This window comes from Harpegnathos saltator, unplaced genomic scaffold, assembly GCF_003227715.2.
Source record: "Harpegnathos saltator strain DR-91 unplaced genomic scaffold, Hsal_v8.6 scaffold63, whole genome shotgun sequence".
Classification (NCBI taxonomy): domain Eukaryota; kingdom Metazoa; phylum Arthropoda; class Insecta; order Hymenoptera; family Formicidae; genus Harpegnathos; species Harpegnathos saltator.
Window position 1 is genome coordinate 36,570 of NW_020230460.1, and position 24,444 is coordinate 61,013.

The following is a 24,444-nucleotide window of genomic DNA, read 5'->3' on the forward strand; positions in this document are numbered from 1 at the left end:
GCGCAGGCGGGGGATTCACGAGGCGCTGGGAGTTCGATTGGAGTTCGATTGGATCGAACGGCCGCCACTCGAACTTTGACCTCAACAATTCGGGCGAAATGAGTCGAGCTCCAAGCACTGGAGCAGAGCGAAGCGGAATTTTCATTAATGCATCTTTCATCCGTCCGTACGCTGAAAATCGAAATCTTCGGAAGCGTCAGCGAGCCGCAAGAATCACGACGTTCACCTTCCCCGCGGCTGCCGTCGTCGTCGTCGTCCTATCGCGCGTCACACGGGCGCGCTTACTCGGATTCCGCTTATCGGAATTTTTGCGCTCTACTAACCGCCCTCCGGTTACACACACACACTCTCTCTCTCTCTCTCTCTCTCTCTCTCTCTCTCTCTCTCTCTCTCTCTCTCTCTTCGCTGAAGCATCGTTGACCGTGTTTGCAAAAACATGCTACTTTCTTACTCGCCGGCGGTCGAAAATCCGCTTTAATTACATTCACAACGGCGCAACATCGTCGCGCTCGGCGAGCGAAGATCAGGCAGAGATAAGTGAACCCTCGACGATTGTTTCACATCGATTCGAGGATCTCCCGCCGGAAGTGGAGATTAACGGCACTTCCTTTCTCTCTCTCTCTCTCTCTTTCTCTCGGCAGGATTGTATCTATACGCAGACCGCTCGAAATTCGCGCACAGGCAAGCCGGAACGCCGCAACAGGACAAATTACCGAGAGAATAGAAGCACACCCCAACTGTATTGTGTTATATTAACGAGCGGATTTAATTTCATACTCTCGAGGATTGACTCGTTATTTGAACGAAAAGTAAGGTGAGTTTGATTCGTTACTTTCAATTGAGATTAATCGGAAATCAACTTTGCAGGGGCTTCGAACTCTTCGCCGCTGTCATGCGTGAAAGTATGGACGAGGAGAACAACGACGACGACGACGCATCCGGAGCGAAGCGTGTCGAGGACGTCGTCATCGCTCAACGTCGCTGTCCCTAATATATGTGTGTATAACCAGTGGCGCGTACATCGTGGCATAGCCTTGCAACGACGATGATGATGGGGCTATCGAACGCGAGTGCACACCCTCTTGTCGAGAGTGCGCGCCAAAGGGAAGATTGGCAGCACTCTTATCGCGTTATCAGTGGCCACTACAGCACCGTTGCTGCCGCCGCAGCTTGTTTGGTCGTTCCCCTTTTCTTCTCATCGATTATCGATCTCGCCCGATTATCTCTCGCCGCTTATTATAAACAATTCATCGTCAAGCATGACGCTTTATCAATTAATCCTAGGATGCATGAGGATACTGTTGTGTATTATTATATACGACGTCCCCCGTCATCTTCCGTTAGATTTTGCGTCTTCTTCCAAGCGACTTCTGGAGGAAGCTACTTCCCCCGTTGAATGCTCTTTCAGTGTTCAGTTTAGATTCATCACTTTTCCGCATTATTCGATTATTCACCGTCGAGACTCGTGCGCCGAGCGGCGAATTTTTATCAAGCGACTGATTTGTATCGTGCGATCGACCGTTTAACTCAGTTACAGTGCGAATCCTACGTGTAATGTGAGAGTGATTGTATGTTACACAGGGTATTCCCATAGCTCGCGATTTTAATTTTACAACGAGGAGAAACCCCTCGCGATAAATATAAAGTCGGTCGTTTTTGCGCGAGAATTAAAGCCGCGAGCGAGAGTTATGAGGCATCCTGTGTACACTTGTCAGTCTCAACTATTGTACGCTGTGTGGACAAAATAATCTATTTTTACACGGGAAGAATACAGAAAGACGAATGAGCGGGTGAGCGCGCAGGTACCCCTTGGGGATACAAGCTTTCAGGTCTCATGCATCTCACGTGCATTTACTTGACTGTAGTTTTTTAACTCGCAATAAACTCGTACCACTCGTGCTTTGTGAGATTGGTATATGTGTATGCGTGTAAGTGTACTACGTACATGCAGGAGGCACGACTAAATATTAAATGCACAGATGCACACATAACGCACGTTCATTTGCAAGGCAGACTATGACATGTATTTCGCTCAAGTTTTTCGTCTTTGGCAAGCATGATGCGGTTGAATCATGCTATGCAACTATAAACAAAAAGGAACGCTCGTAAAGTATTACATTCTTACCTTGTTGATACTGCACTCCGTAGAAGTATTCCATATTATGTTAACAATATCTACCGATCTTATCTATTATTTATCGTCAAGAAACTTCATAAAATCGCAGGTCAATTACATTAACAAGCTGACAAAATATATTATGACGAAATATATTAGCTTTCACTAATAATCGTTTTCGACCACTCGAGACACGTTACCTGCTATTTAATTGTGCTAATGAAATAAGATTCATCTGTTTTTTTATCGAGTCGTATTATTTAAAATTTAAAAGAAACGCCTCTTAGTTTAGACGCTAGATTTAGTTAGACGCTAGTTATAATTTATTAAAATATGATATTCAAAATATTACTCAATAATAAAACTAACGAACATTTGAGAAATATTATTATTATAGTTGACTAATTTGATCTTAAAACACAGATGGCACATCAATCAATCTGTAGAGCGGTATTGAGTAAAATACCGGCGCGCATGGCCGCTTCTAAGTTTCTGTTTCTATTTACTTTATTGGAACACGTGTGTACACAGCACCAGTCGTAACCTTATCTTTCGTTTTTAACCTATATATTTATAAAGAATAATAATGGCGTTAAAACATAAATTAATCAGAAAACGAAAGCAAGAAGAAAATAATGATGCACAAGTATGTACCGGCGAAAAGAATATTGGACTCTGCTGTTACAAAGTAACATAAGTAACTTAAACTAGTAAATACGAATAAAAAGTTGTTTTATCAAGTTTGATGAAATTTAATGTTATATGTTTTGATACTCTCAATGTAAATATAAGTGTTGATGTCATTATATATAATTATAATATATTCAATTGGATGTGATTCTCTAATCTTGCTAAATAAGATTTTTAGAGAATAATCTTTCGTATGTTTACACGTTAGCCCAAATGGGCCAACAGGCAACGAATATTTGCTACTCGAGGGATCAATCACAGGCATCGACATCTCATGGAAGACTTGAAAACACTTATGCCACATCATCGACCTGAATGCAAAATGGAACGTACCAAAACATTGCAAATGGTAAATGAAATGTGCAAGATGAAGAATTGCAATAAAGTTGTCCTGTTTGAAGGCCAGCTGAAGCAGGATCTTTATATGTGAATTGCTAATGTACCTAATGGTCCAACTATAAAATTCCTTGTGGAAAACAGTATATATTCTATTTATTTATATTAAAAATTTGCAAGACAGAATTGGAAAATAATTGTATCTAACATTTTACACAGTTTACACAATGGGAGAACTGAAAATGACTGGAAACTGTTTGAAAGGATCTCGACCATTACTCTCATTTGATCAATCTTTTGTCAAACATGCACATTATAATCTCTTGAAGGAATTATTGACACAAATATTTGAGCTATCATATCATCATCCAAAAAGTCAACTATTCCATGATCATATATACATGTTTAGTTTTCTGGACAATAGAATATGGTTCTGAAATTTTCAAATTTTAACTGAAGATGGTGCATTGACTGAAATTGGGCCAAGATTTGTACTCAATCCTGTCAAGGTATTTGCTGGAAGTTTTGCTAGTGATATTTTGTGGGATAATCCCCATTATATTTCCCCTGCTAAGGTATCGTAAAATTTTCTATTTCAAGAATAAGTTATGATTAAATTACTTCTCTTATCATTGTATTATTAACATTGTATTATAATGTATAAAATTTAATGTATAATCTATTATAATGTATAAAATTTCAGTATCGGCAATCATCGAAATGAGCAGCTAGAAAATATAAAAACAGGATAGAACAGAAAATGGCATAAGAAGTAAATAAGCCTGAACGATCTTATGCTCTTAATCCCATGGATAAGATATTGTAAGAATTTTTGTTAGTTATTGTAGAAAAAAATTAAAAATATTTTTTTTTCTTTATTTGCCACTAATGTACTTGTGTACTTGTACACTTGTATCATTTTACAATAAATGATTCTTTTGATGTTCACTTTTCACTTATATATAATTTTACTTATACTCTACGCGCTCGGACAGCAGTCTTCCTTAACTTCCTTAACGGTACTGACGAAAAAGCTAATCGTGCTGCATGCAAGTCCTATATATAATATTGGGACTTACTGGATTTAGGAAAAACCTGTTAGTCATCTTAATATTGAAGCCTATTGTTTGATTTTCCCAGGTACACGTATCTTTTCCTAGAGTTAAATGAACAAAGGTCTAAGTACAATATGGCAATGACTTCTATTGCTAAGACAAATATAAGAAAATCCTAATCAGAGCGACCCTTGTTGAATCGTAGGTGTACGAATTTATCTATTTGATATAACTAAAGTGAATAACGCACACAATATTTAAAGGTGATGTATTAGAAAAAGCATTAGAAGTGCAAGAAAAGTTTGAAGTGACAATAAAATGTTTACAAAGGAGAAAACAGATAAAGAAGTCAGTCAATTAAAAGGTGATGAAACGAAAACAGTTGCAAAAAAGAAAATGAAATTGTCATGGAAATACATAAATTATAATATTAGAATATATATTTGTATAATAATAGATTGTATTTTCTTTATAGCTATATATTTTCCGAATTATCTTGTAACCTTTTTTTTCTTTCTTTAAAGATCAAAGAAGTGTAAAATTCCAACGAAACTTGAATCTCAGAATGGTGCTTCTTGGAAAAGATACTTGTATCTATAGGTGCGGAAATAGTCTGTCAAAAGAACCGGATAGACATTGAAACCAGTCTTATAATAAACGTAACAAGAACTATATTTATAGCAACATAACTGTGAATATACGAACGGAAGGTACGACCGACACAAAAGCCCCTTTCGGCATTATCTTAATTCGCGGAAATGTCCTTTCATCGAATATATAGTACACTTTCACTGCATAACATACACCCTAAGGAGTTAAGTCTATACATATAATATTAATCTGCGTGAATATGTGTATATAATAAAATTTCTCATCATACGTACAAAATATTAAATTTTTATTTTATTCAATATTTAATCCATAGTTGCATCGTCGTATTGCGTGTACGAGACGTGGTGTCACATGAACAATTAGATCGTCCGAAAATTTCTGGCACTATAATTTCGGAATAAATATTAAGCATACATAAAGAGCGAATTAATAATCTGCACAACAATAATTTCCTGAAAGAATCTTTCACATAGCAGTGTGAGAGTTGTACATTAAAACGGTGAAGAATGCCGAAACGTAGTAAAGAATACCACTCGTCGCTAGTTTAAAACGCATAACGCGTACGTATATCTTCCAGCTTCTTCGACACCTCAGAGGGAGTTCTCTCGAGATCGCCTGAGATACTCTTCTGCTTTGCGGGTTCGATGGAATTGAATTGCTCACAAAGATCGCCATCAATTACATTTTTTACGGGATAGTAGTATGATCTGAAAGACAGATGATCTCTGCCGCAGAGCGGCGGATGTTCGGATCTCATGTGCATCTCGAGATGCTGAAAGAAGTCGTGATCCTCGTGACTAGTAAATGGCACGAGAACGCCCACTGTTCCGCTCAGAGTCGTATAGACTAAACTTTCAGAACCACCGGGTATGAGAGTCGCCTTTTGCAATGACATCACTGTCTCACCAACGTGAAAACAAGCTACTGTGTCAGCCTTCTGGCTTGCGCCATTCAACAATCCTCGGTCCCACAGAGCTTTATTACCCGTGGGATCTTCATCCACGTCATCGTTAATGCCAGTAGCTAATCGTATCTGTCGAGAGAAAAAGGGAAAAACATAAGTAATACGACAAATTCAATTTCATGCTAGAACAGTTACATTGATTCTAAATCTCTCTCATGGATAGACTCTTACATCATAACGGATTTACATCGATTGTGGCTGATTAACAAGAAGTACAAAGTTGCTTGCGCTTCTTTGTACTTATCTCAAATATTATATCTAAAATTTCATGAATCTCGATAGAATTTCATCCCAAATATTGGATTATGGTAGAGACGATTCTCACAAGGTTACCGAAAAAATTGAAAGACAACTTACCACAGCTATGTTTCCGAATTTATCAGCGGTGGCGACGGTGTCATAATCCAACACGCACGTCGTCGTGATCCATCTGGGGTGTGTGTCATCCGCAAAAACGATAAGTTGATTCTCCTGGCGTTTGTATCTCACGGCATACACGGACTCCTGTACGTCGCTGACGTAAATCCGTTGACCAATGGCGTTGATAGACACCACGGCGTTCGGAATGTGTTTGTTTTCGCATTTTCGCAGTAATTTCTTTTTACCCATATCGTAAAGCCGCAACATTCTTCCTACTCCCACTAATACCCGGCCCTGATATGGACAAATGGCCAAGGGAACCTCGTCCAACGGAGATTTGTGCAGAAGCTCGAGGTTCGTACATTCCGAATTTACTCTGTGACACGAGACAATCGTTTTTGGTCATTTAGCTTGGTTATATTTCACGGAAGATGAGAGCACTTGCTGATATATATCTTTGATATCAATTAACCATTTCCACAGGCAATTCCACAAAATATAAAATTACAATTCTTGTCATTTAACTGCGTGTATACTTCATCTTATTTAAAAGTATTGCGAAGTTAATAACTTACTTGTACGTATATAGAAATCCACCGTTGCTGACCCTAGGATTCAATTGAAAGTCTTTTGCAACTCCGACTATGAGAAATAGCTGATCTCCTTGATTGGCGAATTTCACGAGACATAAACTATAAAAAGAGAGAGAGAAAAAGAGAGAGAGAGAAAAAGAGAGAGAGAGAGAGAGAGAGAGAGAGCTGGTTAATACAGAATTCCTCCGTCACTAGTTACTAGTAGACTGTAAAAAATGTCTTTTCGTTGCTTACCAAAGAGCAGCCAAGTTTTGCTCAAAGCGATGCACTTCAAATGTTTGACCTGTAGTAGGTGCCATTATTCTTAATGAAGATGCCCAGAGACCGGGACCCGCTCTCGGGGCACCGAAAACAGCTTCGTTTGGTTCTTCCGATAGAAATGCTTCCGCCAATTCTCTAGCGACGGCAGCTTCATCAGCACCAGCAGCTTCTTGCATCTCTTCGGCCATTTGCAATCTTCTTTGTTGTTTCGTTTCATCGGTATAGGCATTGTGCTCAGTCTCGATGACTACTAGATGCGCGGAATCAGCGTGTATCGCGAACTTTCGCGGTGTGTATTCCAGAGGAAAGCTCACTTGATTGAACACTGCACCCAGCTTCTCCAAAGCCAAAATTCTAAGAGTATTCGTCGATATAGCGACGATACCTTCCGGGCACTGTTCAGAACTGAAACCCGACGCAAATTCTAGGCTCTCGTATGAAAGTGGGGTTAGATGAAAGCGATTCTGATAATAATAACTGAGCCACGATCTGCTGCTCATTGCCAATACTGCTTGATTGCCTTGCATTCGTATTCTAAAAAGTTTCACCGGTCGGGAACCCAAGTAACGTGTTCTCGTATCTGCGAGGTCACCGGAAATGGGATCCAACACGGTTCTGAGCAACACACCGTTTTGTAAGCCTGGAACGAAGATAATAATATACAAGATAGAAGCATCGAACGTACGCAAATGTAGTCGGAGACGATTATTTAGCCAGCAACACTAAGCAACGGTAAGACTCACCTATGTTTAAGTACAAACTGGACTGTTGAGGTGCCGAATCTTCAGAATTGTCGGCATCTTTAACACCCATCTCCACGATACACAAACTTTCCGCGGCCGCTGGCAATGCTTGCATGCTTCTCGGTGCTAAACAATCTGACGGGTCCAACGAAATTATTCTTACAGTATTGTCCTGCAGTCCAACGGCTAGGAACCACGATCGTTGTTCACCCACGGCCACGTTACCAAGAGCCATACACATAACTTCTGAAGGCATCTTTTTTCTTTCTGTGTACTCGTTCAATTGGCCGGTCTGAAAATAAGCGTTAACAATCAATCAGTCGACGACAATCATCAATAGTGTAAGAGTCTCGTGGCATCTTGTTCGCTCTTCATCGATTTCAACTGCCAAGCAGCAGTCGACTACGCAAAAATGAAGAGTGATTTTGCTCTTCGCATGTTTTACATCTCCGGGGGTATAAATCATATGTCCTCGGAGAGAACAATTAATGCGAGTGTCAATTGATGATTACGTTGGAAAAGCTATGGAAAATTTATTGCGGATACGTACGGGATCCATTTCGAAGTAAACCAGTTCGCCCCCGGTCAAGGCGATAACTACTTGACGCTGATTAACGGCACATTTGACGATAGTCTTTTTGCCGGGTGCCTTCCACTCGTTCACGCGCTTATCCGCACGAATATGGCGTATACCGTCTGGATAAACCTGAAAGTGAATCATCGTGTTTGATAAAAATCTCGCAAGTAAATCTCAAAATTAGTAATAAAGTAAATTAATATTAGTCAATAATAATAAAGTACATTATCGTCATTATTGATAAAGTGTACCGCTCATAGCGGTGTTTCATACATATATCAACCCAAAAGATTTAATTTTATCGATACTACTGGTGACTATGGTCACTCATTGATATTTTGCATTGGTTCACAATTTTAAATCTAAATAAAGAATCCACTTGGGCTTATTGCGAAACATTTTCCATCTATTTGCACTAGTAACACGAAACGAAAAAGCGCAGTAAGAAAGTGCATTGTTATAAAAATGATAAACGACAAACCCATTACTGTTGTAAATCCTGTGATGTAGGTTTATGTGCATATCCTCATTTTGAAACTTTTCAGATAAAATTATATTATTAGACAATTTTTTTGAATTTGAATAATTTAAAATACATTATATTGTAATATCTCATTCCTTTACGAACAATTTATCATTATATACGAATAATTTGCATTATTTTACCGAATATCAAATGTTATATCTAGTCCACGGTAAAATGCGCGTTCGCGTTGTAACTGGCCCGTACTGTAGAATCTTATTCGCGATTCGAATATCCGTACTGCGGAAGCATACTCGCGAACGACATCATAGCTGTATTGAAAGGGTTAAATAATGAAATTGTCGGGCCCGTGTTACCAGGAAAGTTCGTACGAAATCGGAACGTTCCAACGATGCATATAAGCCCTAATTATACTGTAGCACTCATTTAATACGACCGGCACGTGGTCAACCAAGTGCTGGAGATACCATAGTGCATCAAACAATTTGGAATACAATTTGACAGTGAGAAAAAGGTCAACAATATTCTAAACGCGATTTCTTTACTTAATTGTTCTGAACTAACTAAAGTAACATTCGCAATGATCATTACATCATGTTACACACATGTTACAATCGCGTTCAGCTTCAATCTTTTGTGGTTCTTATCTCTTTCTCATGACTTTCTTGTATCGTAGTAATGCGATTTTTCTCTAAAAATATCAGTTCAGTATACCTGCACTAATGCGTCCTCGCCCAAAGCGGAGCAACTCAAGGTTGGTGTTGTACCGAGAAAACCAGAATCCGTCACTTCCTCGACAGTTTCTCCGATACTGAGTACAAGCGTAGCATTCACGAAGGACACTATGATGTATGCATCATATTCCTCTGCAATCAAAATCAGAAAGCTAATTCTCAGTACGTCGAAAAGTGTGAACGAGCATTGAATCGCGTATTTTTCTTTTTTCTTTTTTACTCTAATTTGCATAGAATATTATGATACTAGATGTCTTCGAACAAAACTGCGCACACGCTCTCATGTCGGGCACGGAAAGAGTTGATGAGCTTTTTTTTTGTTTCTTTTTTAGTCGAGCGAATCGACTCTTGCTCGTGCCAATTTCGTAAGTCCTTACCTTTCGGTCATTCACAGTTCTGTGGGTCAACCAATAGCGTACTGGCATCCTGAAAGAGAGAACTGGTGTTTGATAAGAGTGTATCAAGCCACCAGGTTCATTAATATCGTTTATTAAAAACCGATGCCATTTTTTTCGTTTTTCTCTTTTAAAGCGATCTATAATTGTTCTTTTCATCTATAATTGTTTCTTTTTTGACTTTGTATACTAAGTACTAATATCTTTACCCTCCAAAGCTTTGCTCAAATTTGCTACGCTTGACCGTTTCGATCGGCTTTATTTTTCATAAAAATAAAGGACAATAGAACGAGACAACGAAAGTCTGCGATATTTTTAGTGCTGACTATAAAGATCTTAGAAGTCGGTTCGCAGTGACATAGAAAAAGTTTTTGAAGATAAGAGAGAAGTGTATGAAGATTCTGTCTCAACGAAAAGAGGAGAAAACAAACCCGATCGTCAAGCTAATTCATCGGTTGTCGAAGTAAGCAATTCGAGTGAAAACATGCAAACATTTTGTATATGTAAAAATATTTTTTGACTAACCATCAACTCTTCTTTTCACAGTCCATACAGCATTTGGATTACCGGGCAATTCGCTCACGGCCATCTCGGAAACCTCAAGTCCATGACGTAACACTCGTAGAGTGGATCGTGGCCCTCTACCGCAAGCGATATACAACTGCGGCGTATCTTCGTTCGCCAGATCTGCCACCTGCATCGATAAGAGATAATCAACATATTTTCCCTCAGATATACTTTAGATAATACTTTAGTCTCTGCATTATTGTTTTAATTTAAAAACAAAATTTTATATAAATATAAAATTTTAACCATAAAATATTTAAAACCTAAATTTAAAATCATAGTTCTCTATAAACTTCTTGGAAATTTAACTCAATGAGTCTGAGAGCAAAAATCAAAAACTTTTTTTAATAAATCATAAAAAACAAAGTTCTTTCTAAACAGATACTTGTCCCTCTTAGAGTTCACTTCGAGTTGCAAAAACAAAGCGAAGGCGACTAAGAGTATTTCGATATTGCACTTTATGACAAAAGAAAAGCAATGCAGGAACAACATCTCTTTTCACTGAAAAGTGCCAAGTCCAATTGAAATTATTATTTAGTATCAGTATGTCACCTGGCAAGCCATTATAGGTGAGAGACTGTCCATTTCGTCTACTAACACCAAATTTCGTAGTGGTCGCGGTGCAAAGAAAAAAGTATCGCCTTCTTCTAGTGGCATCGCAGAGCTAAATTCAGGTTCATCATCATCATCACCAAGATGAGCTATTTGATACAAATAACTAAAAATAAAAAAAATTGTATTTAATATATTATATGGTTTAGTTTTCTTACATATATATATATTTATATGAAATATAGAATGAGTACTAACTGGTTTCCAAATTCTGAAGCGACAAATAAAAATCCTGTCTTCAGGACACACATACTCGCAGCTACAGGTACAGTGTCAAAATATTTCAATTTGATCTCCGTTACCATGTCATCATCAGTTTCGAGCGTGATCTTGAATATATCACCTTGTTCAGTCTGTGCGAGGAAGAAAAACATACTTTTTGTTTTGTGTGTGGCCGAACAAACAAATATCATGCCTCTCTCTGGATCGTCCAGGTCGTTTCGTCGACGTGGTATAGGACAGCGAATGTCGTGTTGGTCGCCCAGATTTTTGTAAGTAAGATAGTTTTCAGAACAAATAAGAACACCACTAGGACCATCGTTACCACCAGGAACCGATACGAGGAAATTTGCGTGTTCCTCGAGTGGTTCGCTGTATTTTCGCACTACGTGATTTAAGCCAAGATCGAGCTCATACAGTGTCAATGTTTGCTGTGTCTTTACCGCAGCATCTCCGGTAGGGTCGCTATCTGCTTCCTACAATTAATAATTGGCACTTTTACATAAAAAGACATTAGATATGCATATACTTTGCACAATATTGAGAGTACCATCATTAATATGAGAATTTAATCAATATTAATCAGTTGAAACACGGATCATTACAATAATCATGTGGTACATAATAACAAAATATTTGTCAATAATAAATCTTATGAATTTACCTCATAATCAATCTCTAGACATGCAAACATAGGATTTTCAAAACCAACATCTACACCAACGGTATGGTATACCAAGGTATTGCTTTTGTGTGCTTCTAATGGTGAAGAAATTGTTAAACGTGCTTCAGCATCTCTGTTAAGGATGTATACAAGTTTCTGCTTTTCAATAGCACCTAAAACAATAAATGTAACGAGTATAACATTGAGTATTCATTTTGTTACAATTGTAATCCTCTTTCCTGATAAAAGCAGTATACCATCATTATTAATAGGAGATATAATCAACATTAATCAGATGAAACACGAAAATAATCATATGATATACAATAAATTGTATTTTTTTAAAATTATCTATATATTTTATTTATAAAAATTATCTATAAATTCTATTTTTTTTAAATTATCTATATACTTTATTTATAAAAATTATCTATCTAATATTATTAGATAAAAATATAGTGAAAATATATAGTACCTATCATAACTGCTCTGCCCTTAGGATCAATAGCCAAATATTGACCAGGTACAATACGTCTACATCCACTCTTTCCAAAAGTTTCTTGATGTACCTTTTCAAAGATGTTCTTTGCAGGTATATATTCCAGAATCACTATACGTCCAGAATCAGAACCAACAACAATATAATCTTTCGTTCCACCAGTTAGCCTAAATGCCATCAAAGATCTTACAATGCCAAACACTTCAACAGTTAGTAATGTATGTACTTTCCCTGTGTTTGGATCCGGTCTTAGTAGTTCTAACGACTTGCCACGAGAGACCAAAATCTCTTGCATCTTACTGCCTGAGAAGTTGCCATGGACTGCATGAGTGATGCCCGTAGCACGTTGAAGAGTTAAATTATACAGATACATCTTGGTTTTGCTCTCTTACGTCAATTTCTCAAGCAATAAACGAATTATTTGGAATTATGTTCTTCGTGAAGACTCGCGAGCGTCCATGCTACAAAAAGAAAATGCTGAGAATACGAAATTGGACATAGCGCGAAGCTCTCGCGTTTTGATCAAATTTGTTCTCCCTTTTTGTGATTTTATGCAAGTCTTCTCTTACGTATTCTCTCGAAATATTTGCATATAATCAGATACATACGTCAATCATCGAAGTAATTATACTACGTTTAAAATACAGTTAAACGGAAAACTAAAAAGAAATACAAAAGCGGAAGAATATTGGTAATATTCTCTTACCTCAATCAGGCATTCAACGTGATAATGCTCGACGATGTCTTGAGATTCCTATCGTGATTAAAAGATGCGGCGGAAATTCGCCGCGACTATCGTTACGAGAGAACAGAACGCTTTCCCAGACATTCACCACGACAATTTACCGGAAACGATACACGCCGCCGGTACTTACGCCATTTTACACATTTATGAAAACGTCATATCCGGTACGAGCGCAATTCATCGGGCTGCGTTCCGATATTCACTGCCAGCACTAAAAATCTATAGTATACGTGACACAAACTATGTATTTTCAGTACTGGCAGTAAATATCGGAACGCTGCCTCAGCCTATTCTATTGGTTTGTTCTTTTTAGCTGTATTGCGGAACTAGTGCAATAAGTTAGAATGAGACAACTACATTTTTTCTCACTTTAACTTATTGCACCAGTTCAGTAGTGCAGCTAAAAAGAACAGACCAGATGGTTTATTCTTTTCCAGCTGCACTGCTAAACTGGTGCAATGAGTTAGAGTGAAAAAAATATAGTTGTCTCACTTTAACTTATTGCATCAATTCAGCAATGCAACAGAGAAAAACAGAAGCAGACTTCTACCATTTGGCTCGGCTAAAAGCGGCCCATGACCCCTCTCCTTCTTTTCTCTGCTAAAAGTTTCTAAAAGGGAACTAAAAGCAGAGAGGCCGTAAGATATCTATAGGATCTAAAACAGCGGACATTTGTATATCCTCAAGATATTGCAGTATCTCAGAATGATGTCTGCCGGACGTCCTTGAGATAAAGTATATTGTGTGGGATACAGTTTCGTACATGAAAATGTAAGAAACTATTTAAATTGGCTAAAAATGACCCAACTTTGGGCTATTCACAAACAAGGAGGTCGACCCGCTGTCGAGTCGCATCGCTTGACAGTTGAAGGCCTGGTCTACAATACGTGTTGTAAGCTGTAAGCCGTAAGAACTGACCAATTATAGCCGATTATTTTTGTAATAATCGACTGTGATTCGCCAATTCTTACGGCTTACAACTTACGACACGTATTGTAGACCAGGCCGAAGAGGCCCGGCTGCCTCGCCGTTGAATCACTCTACTTCGATTTATCGATAGAAATGGTGGCGGTTCATATAGCGATGCTTTCGGAACTAGGACTTGCGAATGAGACAGAAATTGAAGGGTGCTCGTGAAGTACGACGGGCGCCTTTTTTCGTCTCTCGGCGGGGTAAAGGGAGCAGGGTGAACTCACGCGCATCGGCACATCGATGTAAATCGCTCCGATTGTCAAAAGGAGAGCGAGTCGGTCGTGTCGTGGCGTCGATTGCTTAAAGAATTGGTTCGCGCGCGTTTCACACGACGCAGCTCAACGAAGGCTTCTCGAAGTTGCGCGACGGCGAGCTCGGTGTACTCCCCGAGAAGAATCGGCAAGCTGGACACTCGCGATCGGCGACTAGCGTGCGCGCGGACGAGGATGAGGAGGAAGTGAGATGCGCGAGAGACGAGCGGCGGAGAGTGACTCGCGACGGTACGTAAGCCGCATCTCTTGACGTTTCTCTCCTGTCTCTGGACTTTCACACGGAAGGACGAAGCACGCTACGTTCTGATCGTCGCGATGCCGATTCTGTCGTGCGACGCGATCATCCTCGGCCGTTTGCGCCGCCGAGACAGCGGCACGCGGTGATACGGCGATCGGCCGATCGCGAGTACGAGCTGTCGTCCTCCGCGTAATCATCCGCGACGCTTGCTTCTCACTAGTGAGGGAGGATCTCGTCTCTCGGTGGACCACTGCACCTACGCGCATCGATGTTCTTGCCGGACCGTTCCTGAGAGCCCTACGGGTAATGGACAGCGCTGTCTCATGATATTTGTGACAATAATGTAACGTTGACATGTAACGTTTACAATTTGAGATTGATTAAATTTAGTGAAATAAAAGAAACTTGGATTTTTATTGAATTAATGGAATTGATGGAATTGTTGAGTTTAAAAATTGAAGCTGAAATTTGAGTTGAATTAAATCAAATTCCACTGGATTAGAAATTTAATTGGATCAAAATGTATCAAAATAGAATTTCAATATATGTCTTTATTTATGACAACAATGTAATATACTTGACATAACGTTAAAATTTGAGGTTGATCAAATTTAGCAAAATAGAACAGAACTTGGGTTTTCATTAAATTAATGGGATTGTTGAATTTAGAAATTGAATTACGTGAAATCAAGATTGAATATAATTAAATCAGATTCTACTGGATTGAAAATTGAATTATATAAAATTAAATTAAAAATGACATTTTAATGTAATCCTTAAAGTTTCCAATATGTTTCTAAACTTTTCTGTAGAAATGACAATTTTGGTATATTGAAAATAAATTGTTTAACACATAAATTGGTATCTTATATAGCTATATACACATGAAATGGGTAGCGCTTGGTGGCAGTGCGCTGCGTGTCTGAGAGCCCAGGAAGAAGACATCTGTGAGCTGCAGCTGAATCACTGTAATCTCTATGATGTACCACCTGATGTGTTCATTTACGAAAGAACGTTGGAAAAATTATATCTTGATGCCAATAGAGTGAGTGTACCTCTATTGCTCAGTTAATGTACTATTCTGTATAAAATGATACCTAATGTTTCCTGTTTCTTCTAGATAAAAGATCTTCCTAGGCCACTATTTCAGTGCCACGAGTTGAGAGTACTTTCACTCAGCGATAATGAAGTTAGTACGTTACCACCCGCCATAGCGTCGTTAATCAATCTGGAATACTTGGACCTCAGCAAAAACAGTTAGTATATCTTGATATCTTACCTGCCATCGTTATATCTTCTATCTCCAAATATCGCATACATACATATGTATCTCTCTTCCAGGTATAAAAGAGTTACCGGATAGTATAAAAGAATGCAAAAGTCTCCGCTCTATAGATATCAGTGTTAATCCCTTCGAACGTTTCCCGGATGCTATCACGCATATCGTCGGTCTGCGCGAGCTCTACATAAACGACGCGTACATAGAATATCTGCCGGCTAACTTCGGACGACTGTCAGCCTTAAAGACGCTCGAGCTGCGGGAGAACAACATGATGACATTGCCTAAGAGTATGAGCCGTTTGGTAAACTTACAGAGGCTCGACATCGGCAACAATGACTTCACAGAGCTGGTAAGACTTCTCACGAGCGTACGATCAACGTTCGAATTACAATTCCGCTTGAACTCAAGTCACTTTGAACTGATTTCGAAGACTACAATGTTGTCATTTATCTCTCACCTCAAAATATGATTCATCGAAACTCCCTGATTTTCTCAGAACATCCTGCATGCGTATTTGACGCGAGACACATCCGTGTCTCTCGATCCATGCAGGCTATGAGTGTCCGATTCGCTCTACTGTATTACTACTGTCTGACAGCCTGAAGTCGTTGGGGATCTCATCAATCTCACCGAGCTGTGGATAGATGGCAACGATATCAGGCGTATCCCGGGTAACATCGAGCAGTTGTACCGCTTGAATCACTTCGACTGCACGATGAACGCCATTCACACGCTGCCGATGGAGATACGCGGTTGGCGGGACATTTCAATCATGAATCTGTCCTCGAACGAGATGTACGAGTTGCCGGATACGCTATGCTATCTACGCACGGTCGTGACACTCAAGATCGACGACAATCAATTGAACGCACTGCCGAACGACATCGGCCAGATGTCGAGCTTAGAGGAGCTTATAGTCACTAAGAATTTCCTCGAGTACTTGCCGTCTTCGATAGGACTGCTGCGCAAGCTGCACTGTCTGAACGCGGACAATAATTATTTGCGCGCGCTACCGGCCGAGATCGGCAGCTGCACCGCGCTCTCTCTGCTCTCCCTGCGATCGAACAATCTAACGCGCGTGCCGCCCGAACTCGGCCACTTGTCCTCCCTGCGTGTGCTCAATCTCGTCAATAACTGCATCAAGTTTCTACCGGTCTCCATGCTGAATCTGAGCAACCTTAAGGCCCTGTGGCTCAGCGACAATCAGAGCCAGCCGCTGGTGCCGCTGCAGCAAGAGTTCAACTGCGAGGAGGACATGATGGTGCTGAGCTGCTTCATGCTGCCTCAGAAGCCACGGCAGGACCTGGAGCGTAAGCGTCTCTCTCTCTCATCTGTCTCAGCCTCTTCTTCTCTCATTTTTTTTTCTAATTCTCATAGTTTCATACTTCAATCACCTCGTACAATCTATACTTTCGATCTTAACGATGAACGCAATATTTCTTCACGCTGCTAGTGGATAACGAGCAAGAGGACGAGGAATGAAATGGTGAGAGATATATAAATGTCGGGCAGACCAATACCAAAATAAAAAAATCGATTGCGCTCCAATCTTAGTTTGATGCGTTGCGGAAAATGTGAAATTGAGGAGATTCACTCATTTCACGTGTTCTCTATTTTTTTTATATACTTAAATTGTAATGTATGAGTCGTGCGTATAGAAAGGACAAACTGGCAAATTTGTTACGCAATACAAGAAAGATCAAGGATGATTTCAAAATATGAATTGTTCGTCCACAGAAATGGCGCAATCCGCAGGACCGATTTCGAGTTCAATCATTGGAACAGGCAAGAGAATCTGTTTTGCTGCTGAGGTAGATTCCGAAGTCCCCAGGCAACTTCATCGAGCACCAACCCCTTATCCCAAGGAGTTACGCAACCTCGCTAGGCATGCGCGTAACTTGCATCACCAATCCATTCACGATCAAAGAGTGAGTAAAGTGATCGTTCGTTAAGCGACACGCCAGCGACATGACGATTTCGTTTCTCTGAGGCCAATTTTCGCTTTGCTTCTTATTAACGTTTTGCCTCGCACCCTCCGCAGAGTGCGCCTTCGTCTACCATCACCACTGTGGATCGTCACACGGCTAAGAGCTGCAACAAGAGCAACCGAGTCGCTGAGCCCGGTGCGGAACACTCGGTGTCCGAGGAGTCGTCTGACGAAGCGAACAAGACCGTGCTGGCGAAAGAGAAGAGCCCCGACATTCGCGAGGCGAAATACATCCGCAACCCTACGTCCGATTACCTGGTCAAAGCGCCGACGGTCGCCGATTACGTCAACTCCACGTGGAAACCGGACGAGTACTCCAAGGCGAATACAGCAAGGATAGTGGAGTCCGAGAAGTTTATAGAACCCTACAAGACTATCTACGCAGATGCAGACGGCAAGTATCGCGAGCAGATGAGGACGAGCATCTCGAAGCCGTGTGACGTTCCGCCGGTTCCACCTCCGTATCACATCGCGGCGGCGTTTTCCAAGAAAGCCGCCCTCTTCCAGCAGTTTAACAATCGTACGTTATCGTGTTGAATTTGGCAATGTTTAGCTCCCGATGATAGAAAAGAGTCTTGCTACGCGAGAAAAAGAACTTGAAAAACTTGGATGAAATTCTGAAACTTCATTTAAGGATATAAATGAGCGATACGCGTTAGTAGAAAGTGCTTTACAATTTTTCTTTTATATGAGGTTATTTTATTTTTTTATTTGTCATTGAAAGAAATCCGTTGATGCCTGTTCAGTCTACAGACTGCATGTTGCGAATTAAAGATTGAAGGTGCTTCAGGAAGACTGAGAGAATCTAACGCGAGTCTAATGCGAGTCCTCGTCTTTTTCCAGCGATGGAACCGGACCCGCGGGTAGCTTCACCCTCGTCACCCTTCAATTCATCCTCGAATTCGGCCGCGACGTTTCCGGACATACCATCGAAGACAAATCTGGACGCGAGCGCAGAAGCGACGAAGGCCGAGGAGTACACGTCCGCGCCGGATGATCATCATCGGGCTACCTTCGCCGACTCGAACGCGTCGACGGGTAACACGGGGACGGATTCCATCGAACATTCTCAAACCACGGACCAATCCTACACACCGGTGTCGGAGGGCGCCGACTCCGCCGAGCAGGTGTGCGAGAACGATCGTACCTTCAAGCCGAGCAAAATTCCCATTCTCAAGGCGAAGCACATGGAAAACGCGGCCAACACGTCGAACAGCGATACCTCGGTAAGGCGGCCGAGTCCCGCAGCGGAGGAGTACGACGCGAGCAAGACGTCGTTGAACGCGTATTCCGGTATACCGACGTCGCCGGTCACGGGCAAGAAGTATCGCAGTCCGTTGTCGACGCCGGCCAAGTCGCTCGATCGCTCAAGGAAGATGACGAACGGGAGCGTCGCGAACAACAATTCCTGCGAAATCCCTGACTCGCCGGACGCGCCGAACATCTTGAGTCGGCCGAACGTCGTCATCGCGAAGAGCATCGTCATCGAGGAATCGAGTGTCACGCCTCCCGCTATCGTCGTCGTTAAAAGCGAGGCCAACTCCGACCGAGACACGCCGAATTTCAACAGCAAACCCTCGGGCGACGCAAGCAACGCCGAGTCGAAGGAGCAGGCGAGCCCCGCGTTGAACGAGACGCTTCATTCGGAGAGAAAGCCGAGGTTCAAGTGGATGTTCGGTCCTCACAAGAATGCCAACGTGGTGAGTATTGGTCGTCCGAGAAAACAACAGGGATGTAGAGTGTGAAGAATTGTTGACAATTTTCCAAGCAAACGAGCATCGATGAATGTTCGTTTTGTCGCCTGGAAATTCGCTGATGCGAGTTTTCTCCGGAATTTTTGTCTATCTGAATAACGGGTGTTTCGCGCTTCTTCAGCTGCCTGTTCAGGTAAAGAAGAACCCAGGCCTCGGTTTCAGCATAGCCGGCGGAGTAGCGGGCGCGGAAACCGTAAGTAGATTCGGGTAACTAGAGCGTTCTTTTCTTCCCGAGGAAGGAAGAGTGAGCGAGAATATTCACTCTTTTCCTTCGTCTAGGGAATAATCGTGACGAAAGTGAATCCCGATGGGCCAGCTCAAGGTACTCTTCGGCCGGGAGATAAGATCTTAGAGGTAGACGGTATTGACTTCACCAAATCTGATCATAATAACGCTGTTGCCGTTCTTCGAGCTACCGGTGCCGTTGTGTCTATGATGATAAGTCGCCACCAATGATTGTAAGTTATTGGAGAACTTTTTTCTAATTCTTTTAGATGATGTACGATCGCTTTACATACTTCAGACTGAATACATTTTATATATATATAGCTCTAAAATACGTATATATATGTATATGTGTGTATACATATATGCATATACATATATATATACACACACACGCATACATATATTTAAATATATTCTTTAATCAAATCCGCAAGAAAAAAGAGAGAACAAATCGATATACGTACGTTGTAACGCGTCACATAACACACACATACATGCGTTCGTGAGAAAGAATGAAAGAAATATATATATATATATATACATATTTATATTATATATATATATATATTTGTGTCGGCTAAGATTATAAACAAGTTAGGTTACTATCGATCGTTCTACAATTAATGCAGGACATGAAACGTGATCCCCGTGCTAGGATATAAACGATAGAATGTTATTTTTAACGACTTTCGTCTCGTTCGCGGGCGGATCGAGTGTGATTACGCGGCGCCGCCCCTTCCCCGTGGCACAATAGCTCCTCCGATATTGCTAGAACAATAACGTCTTTCCCGAATCTCTAACTCTAGGATACGCGGCGTCACGTCATGACGATGATGTGTGTTGATATATATATATATATATATATATATATATATATATATATATATATATATATATATAATAGTTTTCATTTACACCTATACTCTCGCGTGCTCTCCCCGTCGAGAGAGCCGACAATGTGCCAGAAACAAAGTACTATTTATTATCCATATACATAACGTATGAAGAAAAGATTATATATATACTATATGCATATATATATTATATAAACAGATTTATATCTGTAAAAGTTGAGCGAGGCTCCCACAGACTTCAGCGATGTAAATAAGTCTCTTTCTCTCGCTCTCTCTTTCCCGATTGTTTCTCACAAAGAGTTGGCTGGGAAAAAAGGAAAATGGAACAAAGGGATCTCCACGTGTCGCCACCGTGAGAAACGCGTCGCGCTCATCATCCGTCGTGACTGAATTCATTTTTCACACGTACCAAGGAGCGCTCTCTATTACGTTGTTGACTGTATAGTAGTTGTTATTGCATTATACGGCAAAGCTATAAATTTTATCTTGTTCGACTGTTCGAGTACCCGGGAAAAGGGTAACGCATGCGAGCGCGTTGAATCAATAATAACGAATTTGGGCGCTTTCGTCTGTGGGAGCCTCGCGCCGCTCTTGTGTATAGGAGAGGAAAAGAAAACAAAAAATATTCTTCTATGTGCCGTACTTATATTATCGATAACGTTTATACTCGTGTGTCGGTGTCCTCAGCCGTGTTTAACAGTTCGCGCGCGCACCGCGCGGACTGCCTCGCTGCGGACTACCTACTTTTTTGACTTCACCTTTCTCAGAGCACCGTCGATCGTCGATTTCGAGCACGTCGTTTGATCCTTGAGCACCCTGCTGTTCTGTGACCAGCCTGAAATTGATTCAGCAGAAAGACACTCGTATATATACGGATAATCTACATTCGCATGACCAGCCAAATCGTTTTCTTCAGATCAAATTGGAAACGAAAGATTTGAACTGAAAATCAAGATTATCAATCCTTGATATTGCAACTGCTAAGTGTGATTCATCACACGGCGCAGTTCCAACATGATTGTTTAATTGTATCAATAATTACGTTTCCGTGACAATCATTACGAAACGTAACATCAGCACCGACGTCGAAACGATTTGATGCTGTCCGTGTAAACGCGGACCACGAGTGTTGTTAAACGGATTTTGAGTTGTCGCGTAAACATACAAGATAATATTCGACTCGTTGACACTCATGATGAATGATTATTTCGCATTTACTTCCACGCTGCTTCAGCAACTTCCGATGCAATCACGTCTGCGATAATAGACTAAGTGTGAATTTTATAAAAAAAAAGAAGAAGTGCTTAAGGTTCGAACGTTTCGTGCTGTACACACACACACACACACAAACATATATACATACAGTGCGTTTCATACCTTTTTGTAAGTAGCGTTGTTTAGTTTTTTTTATCGTTAACATTGTTAGATAACTATCGACTCCCCAGTCCATGAGACGTCTTTCGGTAGTGACGCGACTGACTCTAAACGGAGTCCGGCGAATTTCCCGCGGATGATTGTTTGCGATTCCGTTTCGAATCGCGTCCCGCACGAGGGACGCGCCGTGTAGAAAGCACATTTCCCTGCGTTGACACGCTCGTCATGGCAGCCGAGCGTGACATCGCATCGCACAGTCGACAAGTGAGACCGCGTTCTCTCGCATGTCACGCCGCAATTCAAGGCAAGGGTGATAAGAAGCGAAGGTAAGAGAGAGGGGGGGGGAGAGAGAGAGAGAGAGAGAGAGAGAGAGAGAAGATACGGAGCGAAGAGCGAAAGAAGCGGAATGGAAGAGACTGAAGGAGACTTATGCGGTAGCACAAATGAAATGTTATTCCGTTATACAACTTGCGTTCATATATGTAACGAGCTTATTATCCGAGTTATGAGTCCACAGGCGGTGTGTGAGCGAAAGACTACCTACCGGACGTGCCGGAGGTGTGCCGCATCTTTTCCCCAGCCGGTCGTCTCCCTCCGTCGAGAGCAGGAAGTCGGGATTTCCTTCCGTCGGGCGGACGCGCGACCGGCTGATCTCTCATTGCTGAAGCGTCGGTCGGCGTAATGAGACTCTGTCGAGTTGTGATAGACCGCTCGCAGACGGAGAGAAAAGATCCGGGACATCTCCTCATGTGATACGACTTCGTAGTGGGGTCGGATACCCGGAAGACGGAGCGATGCGTGAAGATGGAGTATCATTGTTGCTAATTTAATGTCTGTATTCGTAATCTTTGTTCGGTGTTACGTACGATAAGATTTTACGGTAAGTTACGGGTGTGCGGAGCGAGTCAGAAGAGCCGCGTTGTATTTTCGATTTTCAAGAGAGAGAGAGAGAGAGAGAGAGAGTGAGTGTGCGTGTATCACAATAGGGTAATTTCTAAGCACCTAGTCACGTGTTGAGACAGAAAGAGAGAGAGAGAGAGAGAGAGAGAGAGAGAGAGAGAGAGAGAGAGAGAGAGAGAGAGAGAGAGAGAGAGAGAAAGGGAGAACGATAACAGAGAGACAAACGTGTTATTGCCCTTCGGCTATTTGATTTCTCGTCGACGGTGTATCTCCGATATCTGCGCGATTGGCGTCATCTATTAGTAACTCCGTGTAATCTCTCCAGGTCAAGTGGCATCGTCGTGGTCGACGACGACTCGAGCTTCCGATTTAAAATCTACCAGTAGTTCTCTATAGACTTTTCTTCTACTCTTCTCGTTTCCTCCTTTAATTTATACATGTAGAAAAACTCTTGCGCGTGCGCATGATTTTCCAGCCCGTTGGCTCGTTGTTCTTGTCCTCTGCGAAGTTTCGTCGCCGCCAACGCTGTTGCATTTAATCGATCGATTCCGTAGTCGGAACGTAGTGAAGAGAATGATCGTGTATGAGAGAGAGAGAGAGAGAGAGAGGGGGAGGCAGATAAAAGAGAAAACGGTATAGCTAGAAGAGACAGAATACGTATGTATAGAGTACGTATCGCCGATGGAAGAATCGCCACTCTTATGGACCACAAGCACACATATTGTACTCTTTTCTACTATTTCTAACTAAACAGACTGACTACCTTTTTGGATACCTATTGCGTACTTGAGCGACGCTTCGCGTCGTCTGCGTTGAGAATGATTAGGAAATCCTGTGGATTGGGAGCGTGTGATCGGAAAATCTTCAAGTTGTACCCATGAGTGTATATTATAAGAGATTACCTGTTGCGTATCTAAGCGAAACGAGAAAAGCAATCAAGTGGTCGTATCTTCGCGATCTTTTTGCCATACGCCCTTGTAATCCTTAATTCGTTTTGTTTCCCTCTCGTCCTTTCGATCACTTTTCTCAGGTGCGACCCGAACGTTGCTTTTTGTTCTTTTTCTCGTCAGCGGCATATGGCATGATGCCAGAATGGTCTTTCTTTTTCTTCTTCCCGTTGCGTTTACCTTTATACCTCCGAGTCATTCGACGAGCGAGGCGATTGGCGTTGATTGTCGTCGCGTTCTTTCCCGGTGTTGTTGATCGTCTCCAACGTTTTCAACCCGATGATATCTGCGTCTCGCGGTACAACCACTTCGTTAGCATACTGTACGTTTCATTACGGTTGCCGTGACCGGATGATAATTTACCACGTGTATAGTTTGTAAAACACCGATCGATGTACAAAGAAATACTC

General features: G+C 41.3%; 3 protein-coding genes across 4 annotated transcripts; 2 read left to right on the plus strand and 1 right to left on the minus strand.

Moving 5' to 3' along the window:
• The first annotated feature begins 369 nt into the window (after positions 1–369).
• LOC105183584 (ribosome biogenesis protein BRX1 homolog) lies at positions 370–4,107 on the plus strand. The gene is given in 4 exon segments (XM_025304619.1): positions 370–2,762; positions 3,015–3,285; positions 3,362–3,717; positions 3,846–4,107. Coding segments are annotated over 4 exon segments (708 nt in total). The 5' UTR covers positions 370–2,702; the 3' UTR covers positions 3,867–4,107.
• Positions 4,108–5,074: 967 nt separating this feature from the next.
• Sf3b3 (splicing factor 3B subunit 3) lies at positions 5,075–13,365 on the minus strand. 2 transcript variants are annotated; one of them, XM_011141786.3, is made up of 13 exons: positions 13,188–13,365; positions 12,458–12,942; positions 11,983–12,155; positions 11,298–11,794; positions 11,040–11,205; positions 10,446–10,614; positions 9,506–9,657; positions 8,281–8,436; positions 7,731–8,022; positions 6,961–7,627; positions 6,709–6,825; positions 6,131–6,509; positions 5,354–5,842 (listed from the first exon to the last, which is right to left on the minus strand). In XM_011141786.3, the coding sequence occupies exons 2-13, from the start codon at positions 12,852–12,854 to the stop codon at positions 5,354–5,356; spliced, it is 3,654 nt and encodes a 1,217-aa protein (XP_011140088.1). In that variant the 5' UTR covers positions 12,855–12,942; positions 13,188–13,365. The 2 variants fall into 2 exon arrangements, with proteins under 2 accessions (XP_025160403.1, XP_011140088.1); XM_025304618.1 differs by lacking the exon at positions 13,188–13,365 and having other exon boundaries at positions 5,075–5,842; positions 12,458–12,854.
• Positions 13,366–14,284: 919 nt separating this feature from the next.
• On the plus strand, positions 14,285–20,287 carry Lap1 (leucine rich repeat containing protein 7 lap1). Its single transcript, XM_011141787.3, has 10 exons — positions 14,285–15,011; positions 15,583–15,753; positions 15,829–15,964; positions 16,050–16,339; positions 16,589–17,300; positions 17,728–17,918; positions 18,032–18,497; positions 18,821–19,677; positions 19,853–19,924; positions 20,011–20,287. Exons 2-10 carry the CDS (start codon positions 15,598–15,600, stop codon positions 20,185–20,187), a joined length of 3,057 nt encoding a protein of 1,018 aa, XP_011140089.2. The 5' UTR covers positions 14,285–15,011; positions 15,583–15,597; the 3' UTR covers positions 20,188–20,287.
• The last annotated feature ends 4,157 nt before the right edge of the window (positions 20,288–24,444 follow it).